This window comes from Artemia sp. Qi Xiang Cuo, chromosome 16 (genome assembly GCF_049724085.1).
Source record: "Artemia sp. Qi Xiang Cuo chromosome 16, ASM4972408v1, whole genome shotgun sequence".
Classification (NCBI taxonomy): domain Eukaryota; kingdom Metazoa; phylum Arthropoda; class Branchiopoda; order Anostraca; family Artemiidae; genus Artemia; species Artemia sp. Qi Xiang Cuo.
This window is the reverse complement of record NC_142809.1, coordinates 7,453,043-7,463,451: the sequence shown is the minus strand read 5'-3', so window position 1 is coordinate 7,463,451 and position 10,409 is coordinate 7,453,043. Positions and strand designations below refer to the sequence as shown.

General features: G+C 40.4%; 1 protein-coding gene across 1 annotated transcript in view; it reads left to right on the top strand.

The window, feature by feature from the left end:
* Window positions 1-10,409, top strand: part of caly (ubiquitin carboxyl-terminal hydrolase calypso) — a 143,564-nt gene that overhangs the window by 131,125 nt on the left and 2,030 nt on the right. Inside the window, exon 8 of the mRNA XM_089102737.1 lies at window positions 4,367-4,506. Within this exon, the coding sequence (XP_088958863.1) occupies window positions 4,367-4,506 (140 nt within the window). The remainder of the gene's footprint in view (window positions 1-4,366; window positions 4,507-10,409) is intronic.

The window sequence follows — 10,409 nt, the reverse complement described above, 5'->3', positions numbered from 1 at the left end:
GTGTGTTTGTGTGTAAGTTTTGTGTGTGTGTAAGTTTTGCGTGTGTGTGTAAGTTTTTGTGTGTGTGTGTGTAAGTTTGTGTGTGTGTGTGTGTGTGTGTAAGTTTTTGTGTGTGTGTAAGTTTTTTGTGTTCATGTGTAAGTTTGTGTGTCTGTGTGTGTGTGTAAGTTTGTGTGTGTGTGTGTAAGTTTTGGCGTGTGTGTGTGAGTTTTCGTGTGTGTGTGTGTGTAAGTTTTGTGTGTGTGTGTGTGTGTGTGTGTGTGTGTGCATAAGTTTTTGTGTGCATGTAAGTTTTCGTGTGCATGTGTTAGTTTGTGTGTGTGTGTGTGTGTAAGTTTTTGTGTGTGTGTGTGTAAGTTTTGGAGTGTGTGTGTAAGTTTTCGCGTGTGTGTGTAAGTTTTCATGTGTGTGTGTGTGTGTTAGTATTTGTGTGTGTTTGTAAGTTTTTGTGCGTGTGTGTAAGTTTTTGTGTGTATGTAAGTTTTTGTGTGCATGTAAGTTTTTGTGTGCTTGTAAGTTTTTGCGTGTGGGATGTAAGTTTTTGTGTGTGTGTGTGTAAGTTTTTGTGTGTCTAAGATATTGCGTGTGGATATATGTTGTTTGTGTTTTTTTGTAAGTTTGTGTGTGTGTGTTTGTGTATGTAAGTTTGTGTGTGTGTGTTTGTGTCTGTGTGTGTGTGTGTGTGTGTGTGTTAGTTTTTGTGTGTGTTAGTTTTGGCGTGTGTGTGTTAGTTTTATTGTGTGTGTGTGTAATTTTTGTGTGTTTGTGTGTGTGTGTGTAAGTTTTTGTGAATGTGTGTGTGAGTTTTTTTGTGTTCATGTGTAAGTTTTTGTTTATGTGTGTGTGTGTGTGTAAGTTTTTGTGTGTGTATAAGTTTTGGCGTGTGTGTGTGAGTTTTCGTGTGTGTGTGTGTGTGTGTAAGTTTGTGTGTGTGTGTGTGTGTAAGTTTTTGTGTGCATGTAAGTTTTTGTGTGGTTTTTAGTTTTGGTGTGGATTTTTTAGTTTTTTTGTGTGTGTGTGTGTGTTTTAGTTTGTGTGTGTGTGTGTGTGTGTAAGTTTTGTGGAGTGTTTTTAATTGGTATTTTGTTTTTACGTATTAGTTCTTGTTCTTTTTTATTTTTTGGATTGTGTTTTATGTTGCGTGTGTGTGTATTCTTTCGTGTGTGTGTGTGTAATTGTTTTTAGTGTGTGTGTGTGTATTTATTCTCGAGTGAGTTATCTTTATTTGATTTTTTTCAGTTGTAAGTTTTTGTGTGTGTGTGTGTGTGTGTATGTTTTTGTGTGTGTGTAAGTTTTGTCGTGTGTGTGTGAGTTTTCGTGTGTGTGTGTGTGTAAGTTTTGTGTGTGTGTGTGTGTGTGTAAGTTTTTGTGTGCATGTAAGTTTTTGTGTGCTTGTAAGTTTTAGTGTGCTTGTGTTTTTTTTTGTGTGTGTGTGTGTGTGTTTTTTTGTTTGTTTGTTTTTTTTTGTTTTGGTGTGTTTTTATTTTTTTGTGTGTGTGTGTGTATGTAAGTTTTGTGTGTGTGTGTGTGTGTGTGTGTAAGTTTTTGTGCGTGTGTGTGTGAGTTTTTTTTGTGTTCATGTGTAAGTTTTTGTGTGTGTGAGTTTTCGTGTGTGTGTGTGTGTGTAAGTTTTGTGTGTGTGTGTGTGTGTGTAAGTTTTTGTGTGCATGTAAGTTTTTGTGTGCATGTCAGTTTTCGTGTGCCTGTGTTAGTTTGTGTGTGTGTGTGTGTGTGTCAGTTTTTGTGTGTGTGTGTGTATGTTTTTTCGTGTGTGTGTTAGTTTTTGCGTGTGTGTGTTAGTGTTAATGAGTGTGTGTGTTTGTAAGCTTTTGTGTGTGTGTGTTAGTTTTTGTGCGTGTGTGTAAGTGTTTGTGTTTGTGTAAGTTTTTGTGTGCATGTAAGTTTTTGTGTGCATGTAAGTTTTTGCGTGTGGGTCTAAGTTTTGTGTGTGTGTGTGTGTGTGTTAGTTTTTGTGTGTATTAGCTTTTGTGTGTTGATATTATTTTTTTTTGTGTTTTTGTTTGTTTGTGTGTTTTTATGTGTGTGTGTAAGTTTGTGTGTTTGTTAGTTTTTTGTGTGTTTGTGTTTATAAGTTTGTGTTTGTGTGTTTGTGTGTTTAATTTTTTGTGTTTGTAATTTTTGACGTGTGTGTGTATGTTTTTTTGTGTTTGTGTTTAAGTTGTGTGTGTGTTTGTGTGTGTTTGTAAGTTTTTGTGTGTGTGTGTGTGAGTTTTTTTTGTGTTAATGTGTGAGTTTTTTTGTGTGTGTGTGTGTTTTATTTTTTGTGTGTGTGTAAGTTTTGGAGTGTGTGTGTGAGTTTTAGTGTGTGTGTGTGTGTGTAAGTTTTGTGTGTGTGTGTGTGTAATTTTTTGTGTGTATGTAATTTTTTGTCTGCATGTAAGTTTTCGTGTGCATGTTTAAGTTTTTGTGTGTGTGTGTGTGTGTGAGTAAGCTTTTGTGTGTGTGTGTGTAAGTTATGTAGTATGTGTGTATTTTTTCGTTTGTTTTTATAAGTTATAGTGTGTGTGTGTTAGTTTTTGTGTGTGTGTGTGTAATTTTTAGTGCGTGTGTAAGTTTTTGTGTGCATGTATGGGGATCGGGGGAGGACCTTTGGGGCCCAGGGAGGGCGTTTGGGGATCCGGGGCCCTTGAGGATTGGGGGGTCTTTTGGGAGCCCAGTGGACCTTTGGGGACCGGGGGAGGACCTTTGGGGCCCCGGGGGACCCTTGGGGGCCGGTTGGCCCTTTGGAAGCCCGGGGGACCTTTGCGGACCAGGGGAGGGCCTTTGGGGGACTGAGGAGGGCGTTTGCGGGATAACATTTCGAAATTTTTACTTTTTAGTTTACTTTTTTTGTGGCGCATCCCTGCGGCGCATCTTGCGGCACTTTCCTGCGGTGCCTCCCTGCGGCGCATCCCCTGCGGCGCTTTCCTGACCCGCGGCGCATCCCTGCGGCACATCCTGCGGCGGTTTCCGGGCCCACGGCGCATCCCGGTGGCGCTTCTCGGGGCCGGGGGACCTTTGGGGGCCGGGGGAGGGCCTTTGGGGGCACCGGGTGGGCCTTTGGGGGCCCGGGGGGCAGTTGGGGGCCTGGGGGACATTTGGGGACCGGTGGCGGGCCTTTGGGACCGGGTTGGTCCTTTGGGCGCGCGTTGGGCCTTGGGGGGGCCCGGGGTTGGCCTTTGGGGGTCGGGGTGGGCCTGTGGGGGCGCGGGTGGCCCTTTGGGCGCGTGGGGGGCCTTTGAGGCCCGGGGGCTTCCTTCGGGGTTGGGGTAGGAGGATTGGAACCCTTTGGGGTTGGGTTAGAGGACCGCACAACACTGTTCAAATGAAACTTGTGTATTATAACGACCACAGAGTTTCACCATTAAATTCTCTTCTAAAATCTCTTCAAAAATCATCTTTTAAAATGTCTCTAACTGTTTCGCCGAAATAGTTCCATAACCTGTCTAAAACAGTTTCGCCCAAATAATCCCTAAACGTAATTCAGCGTGTTCCTTTAGTTTTTGGCATCTCTGCGCTAATGCATTTCAAATTAATAAGAAACCTGATTCCCGCGCTAAAACAATTCATCGCTAAGATGTTTCTTGGAGAATTGTTTCCATGGCCTTTGGCTATTAATATCCTTTGGAGTTCGACCAAAAGAGTTGTTTCCGAGGCAAAGACATTAATGACTTGGATCTATTCCTGGAGAATCGTTTCTATGAGAAAATTTTTAAAGTCTGACAGATGAAGTCATTGGTTGATTGATCTGTCAAGAAAGAGGAATTAATTTGTTGTTTCTAAGGGGAATTATTGATTCACGATAGGTGAATTGAGGTCGACAGCACAGGTGTTCCAAATTCCGGGAAACTCATAACATTTGGCTTGAACAACAACATCAAATACTATTTCTGGATCATCCATAAAAAAGACATGAAAAACATCAAATAAATCGAACAACACACATAACCATCCATAAAAACAGACATAAATGTGAGAAAGTTCCTGTTTTTCAAATTCTCACTGACAAAAACCATAAAACATCCATAATTTGATGTTGAAATCCGAGAAAAACATCAATAAATTGACCAACACACATAACCATCCGTGAAAACAACCATAAATGTGACAAAATTCCTGTTTTTCCAAGTGAGAAAATTCCTGTTTTTTCATTCTCACTGAGAAAACCATAAAAACATGCATAAATTATGTACTGTTCGGAGTTATATATAGGTATCTACTCACGTTTGTGCTACAGGTGGAAACCCTGGCTAGAATGAAAAAGTTACTTTTTCGTAACTTCTAGTAACTTTTTGTTGAGCCTGAAATGTAGCCATAATCTGTTTCAAGTATGAATTTTTTAAAGGTTGAATTTTTTTTTTTTTAGATTGATGACTGTCGACGGACGCATGATTACGATGATTTTATTTGCACCTTTTTGTCAATGCTGGCTGAGCAAGGGACGCTAGCTGAAATGGTTGAGCAGCAAGTAATCGAAAAGGACAGGAAAAAAACCAAGCTGAAAAAGTGAGTCTAACTGATGAGACAAGTAAGGCCCAGGGTGTCAATTGGGATGGGGCAGAGGAGAAAACTGCCCTACCCAGATTTTTGTATCATGTATGTCTAACTCTAGGTTCACACCGGAGTAATGTCGCGTTATTTCGGCTGTCCTATCCCAAAACAGCATGTCTGGACCAAAACCATAATCAGAATTTTGGTTGGGGGGGGGGTAATTTTTCGGGAAGGGTTTAAAAAAAAAACTTTAAAAAATGCATCAAAATTGTTTTATGTGAATTTTGTCACGTTTTTACGAGTGGGACAAAAATCTCGGGGAATGGGAGATCAAAACCACCCCCCCCCCTTCTTCGATGCGGCATTGATCTGCACCTTTTTTTACCTAAGGGTAACTTCTGGTGTAACTTTTCGTGCTAAATCGATTGGTATATACGAAGTTGCACCTTGGAACTAGTTCCTATTGTTGCGTAAATTGGCAGTTTAATTTTACAGTGTATCTGCTGTTTGAACTCGCTTTCCAAATTCGACACAGTTAATCTGACGGACAAAACAAAGCCTCCAAGACCACCACTAGCCCAAAACAGAGTATCTGAAGGACCAATAACAAGCCTTAATTTTCGCCACATTCATCACCTGTGTCATCACCATCACTAATCCATCATCAGCTTTGACGCAGTCTTTAAAGCAGCCTGAGTGGGGCCTGAGCCCAGACGTCGTTGAAGTGGTTGATGTCCCAGTCTTTTGATTTTTTTAAGATGTCTAGTATCTGAATAATGAGGTGAGTGGTCGGAGTTTCCTATTATATTTCTTATGGTGTAAAGTTGCATATGCACGAAACTTCCTAAAGCGCATTTTAGAAATAGTGTATGCACAGAAAAAGCCTATTGTCTCAAGAACCTGGTCAAGCTTTTGCAAAACAGAAACTACGTGAATCATCATGAAAAACTGATTGAAAAGTACTGTTCATTTACAATTTTTTCTTAGCGTGCAAAGTCCGGTTTTTATGCCGAAGTTCTCGGGGCCCCTTCTTAATCTTGTCAATGCCTTAATCCTGGCTTTGTGAAATTCTAAAATAAAAAGCAGGTGCACTATTTTTGGATTTGACAGCCGAATTTTGGTACCAAGTTAAGCGATTTTACGCGTTACGATATCGATAGAAATTCAGCGTCGATGTTGAATATTATCCAAACTATTTGCTTCTACCTGTTCTCTACTTATAGACGTTCTCCTCTTTCTCTACTTATAGACGTTTATTTTTAATTTTTATCAATGGAAATGATTATTTATGATCAAGGGAATTTTTGTATACAGAATTTTTGTTCAGGGCTTACAATAAACACTTTAGAAAATGCATCACAAATTTTTGTATATGCATTTTTGTTACGTTTCCACGAGTCGATAAAAATTCGGGCGGGGGTCAAGTCCCGTAACCCTCTCCCCGTGGATACGGCCTCGTTTTTTATATACTTTTTTTGTGTTTTCCTGCCATCGTCAATTCTTTAATATTATGTTGTTGTTTTTTTTTTTTTTTTTTTTTTTTTTTTTTTTGATAGCCTATACGTATGTTTTTTGTGTCGAGCTGAACGACTCGAAATTCTTCAAGTGTTTAAGAACAATCCAGACATTTAAGAACAATTTTAAAATATTGCATCTGCATTTTCAAAATTTTACAAGGTCTGGAGGATCAAGGCTGCCAAGCATAATTTGTCCATCAATTTATTGAGTTGAAAAATTCAACTTTTATTGGGCAACTAGGCATTTTTTTTTTCTTCGCAACAGAAGCAACAATACATAATCTAAAGTCATTATTATATATTACTATATTATATCATATTATGCTATTACCCAGAAGGGTAATATCATATTACCCTTCTGAAGCCTATTGCTGATTCTAGGTGGGAGCAAAGGGCTAGCTAAGCCTGGAAATTTCCACGGTGGTGGTGGGCATCCAGGCAATGAGGCTTGAGCCTCCGTCCCTAGGCAGCATAGGAAATCCGCTAGCGCACCTCAAAGTGGTGAAGGGTGTAAACATCACTGAACCCCACGCCGAGCAAGGTGATGGCCAACGTGCTTCGGGTGACCGCAAGACTGGGGACCTTGTGGTGTACCTTATCCCCAAGAAACGCTCAATGATGATGACAAATATGATGATGAAAAGTTTGGCTACGGCATCCCCGGTATTATGCGATGTGACGAGAATGGCGCTCTCGTCGAAAAGTATGCTAGCTATCGTCCTATCAAGAAGACAAGGCCTGAATATCGGCTACTGGAACCTATGCTCGATTAAATGTTCATTGACACAAGCTTTTGTAGCTGATGATTTTTATCTTTATAACCTTGATATTCTGTGCGTTACTGAAACGAGACTTAATAGACGTAACATCTTGACTCTTGAATGCTTGACTGGGAAGGTGGTCTCTTTTTATAACTCTGGACCAGTAGATAGATCCGTCCGAGCAGGAGTAGGTATCATGTTGTCCCCCAAAGCGGCCACTAGCCTCCTCGGATATGAGCCTGTGTCTGAGAGAATCGTACGGGCATGAATTAAAGGTCGCACGAACAATCTGACTATCCTTAGCGTTTACGCCCCAATAAGGGGTGCCACTGAACAGCAAAAAGATCAGTTTTACAGTGACCTGCAGACAGTCATTGATAAGATTCCCCGGAAAGATATCCTCCTAATTGGAGGCAACTTCAATGCCAGAATCGGTGGAAAGCTGAATAACTCGGAAGAGGCGATCGACAAGCACGGCCTCGGAAACACGTGCATAAATGGAAACAGGCTTTTGCTGTTCGCAATGCAGAACAATCTTGCTATGGCTAACACCTGGTTTAGGCACAAGCCATGTCATATATATACATGGGAATCCCGCGATGGAAGAGTAAAGGCCCAAATAGATTATATCCTTGTATCCCGACGATGTTTAATCCATGGTGTTGGACTCGAGAGTGCACAGAGGTGCTGACACGGGATCGAAAAATGGATCTGATCACTTCTTGCTGAAGACAAGGCTAAAGTACAGACTTAGCTCAAGGAAGACTACTATGCCGAACCAGAAAATAGACGTGTCGAAGCTGAAAGTAGATGAGTACCGAGGAGTATTTGTCCTTGAACTCTCAAACCGCTTCGCTGTCCTTCAAGATGACACCGAGGGAGAAACCCCGACTGATCAGTGCCCCAACTGCCCCAAGATAAAGATTGAGAAGAAATGGAGCAAATTCAAGGACCACATCAATGAAGCTGCCTCAAACATACTTTGGTTTGTCAAGCGTAAAACCAAGAAATGGATCTCAGAAAAGACACTCAAACTCTCTGCCAAGAAAAAAGAAATGACCAACAAGAAGTCCCACATACACAAAGTACTACAACAAGAATTTCATAAATTGGTAAGAGTTGAAAAACAAAACCTACTGGGCTAATGTTTCCAGTTATGTAGAAAGAGCCGCATCACGGAACGATACACGAAAACTCTATCAGATACTTGGAGAATGCACTGGGAAGAAGAAGCAAAATACCATCCCCTTGCTTAAGGCGAAGGATGGGAAAATACTCACAAGTAGCGAGGAGCGTATCGAAAGATGGCGAGTTCACTTCTAAGAGCTATTGAGACCAGAAGACAATAGTAATCAAAAACAGTCACTTACAGCACTGCAGAACCCCCCGCACAACCAGGCTCATGAAAATGTATGTACGGACCCACCCTCCAGGTATGAAGTAATTAAGGCGATCCAAGTTTTGAAAAACCATAAAAGCCCAGGAATAGATAGTATTCCTGCCGAGTTACTAAGAGCTCTCCCCGAGGTGGCGGTGGATGAACTTCATAGCGTGATAACCGAATGCTGGGACAATGAACACATCCCAGATGACTGGAAGACCTCAGTAATTGTCCCTATCTTCGAAAAAGGAGACCGAATGGACTGCAAAAACTACCGAGGTATATCCCTTATCCCGATTGCTGCCAAGCTGTTTGCAGTCATACTTTTAAATAGATTCAGAAACACCAGAAACAGCCGAACGCGACCCAACCAAGCAGGATTCAGGCCGGGCATGTGTTGCTGTGACCAGATTCTTAGCCTGCGACAGATCCTTGAACACCGGTTTAAACACCAGCAGGAAACAATCCAAATCTTCATAGACCTCATTACCGCGTTTGATTCGATCCATCGTGATGCAATATTGGAAGCAATGAAAGTGGACGGTGTACCTGAGAAGATCATTCATCTGCTTAAGGAATACTTTGCTGGAACAAAGACCCGATTAAGAGTCTATGGCGATCTTTCAGATCTTGTCCTGATCAAGGAAGGTGTACGTCAAGTCTGTGTCCTTTCACCAAGTTTGTTCAACTTCGTCCATCGATTGGACCCTCAGGGTCCTGGACAATTATAAAGGCGTTGCAGTGTGCTCGTCCTTCTCCATTACAGATCTGGATTATGCTGACGATGTGGACATGCTTGCTGAATCCGTTGCAGAAGCCCAGACTATGATAAATGACGTGACAGTCAAAGCACTCTCGACTGGTGTCCCAATAAGTCAACTGTAAACGAAATCTATGCGAACAGATGGGTTCGGTGAAACCTCCGTGACCCTAAATGGTAATCAGATAGAGGACGTCCAGTTACTCAAATACCTTGGATCGATGGTAAACTCGGATCTGCCGGTGAATCTTCAGAAGAAATCCAGAGCCGCATATTGTCAGCCTGGAGAGTCTTCCTTCAACTACGGAAGTATCTCTGGAAGCGGAGAGCAGTATCACCACTCACATAGCTCTGAATGTATGAAGCTATGCTTCTTTGTCCTCTATGGATGTGAAACGTGGTCACTTAAAGCAGCCCAAGTGTTGAGCTTGAATATATTCAACCACAAATGTCAGCGCTATATCCTGGGTATCCGCCTCTCAGATAGAATCTCGAATGAAGAAGTAAGGAGAAGGTGTGGGGATCGCCCACTTGTCTCTGATATTGTTAAGCACAGTAGACTGAGATGGTTTGGCCACACAATGCGCAGACCAGATGAACATAAGAAAAAAATGTCTCAAATGTTTACCACTACCGGCATGGAAGAAGAGGGCAGGAGGTCAAACGAAGACGTGGCTAGCAACAGTTAAGTGTGATCTGGAGCCAGTCGGAGGATTCCAAAAATACGGCTATCGCTGGGATTTCCAGTGGCTGGAAATGGTGGAGCCTGCCACCCTCGAGTGAAACCTATGGAAGGAGACATGTCGTCATCTACTGGGCGCCACGATGAGTCTGGATGCGGCTTGATCGTGCAACAAGTACAAGTAAGTAAGTACATATTATGCTATATTATGCTATAATATATATATATATATATATAACAAGATTCCTTCTTGAACCTTAAAAAAGGCTCTAAATTCATTATTATTGATTATTCTATTGTTTCTATTAGATTTTAATATTTTACTTTATATGTACTATTAGTATTTTACAATCATCTATGTTACTACAACGCAATGCGCTATGATAATTATATATTAACATATTTATGACTATAAGGCTCGGCATAGGCCTAACCAGATCAGATATACTGAATGGAGAAGAAGGGGCTGGGTTATCGGTAAAATGCTGGCTATCAGGAATGACTTCAATAAAAAATCCAATTATGCAAAATAAAAATATTCAATAATAAAATATTTCAATAATATATTGAATATTATTTCAAAAATATTCAATAAAAATTCTAATTATGCATAATTAAAATTATAAAAATATTCAATAACAAAATATTGAAAAAATATTTCAATAATAATAAAATATTTCATAATATTTTTAATATTATTTCAAAAACATTCAATAATAAAAATATTCAATAAAAATTCCAATTATGCATACTGAAAATTATAAAAATATTCAATAATAAAATATTGAAATAATATTTCGTTAATTCAATAATAATA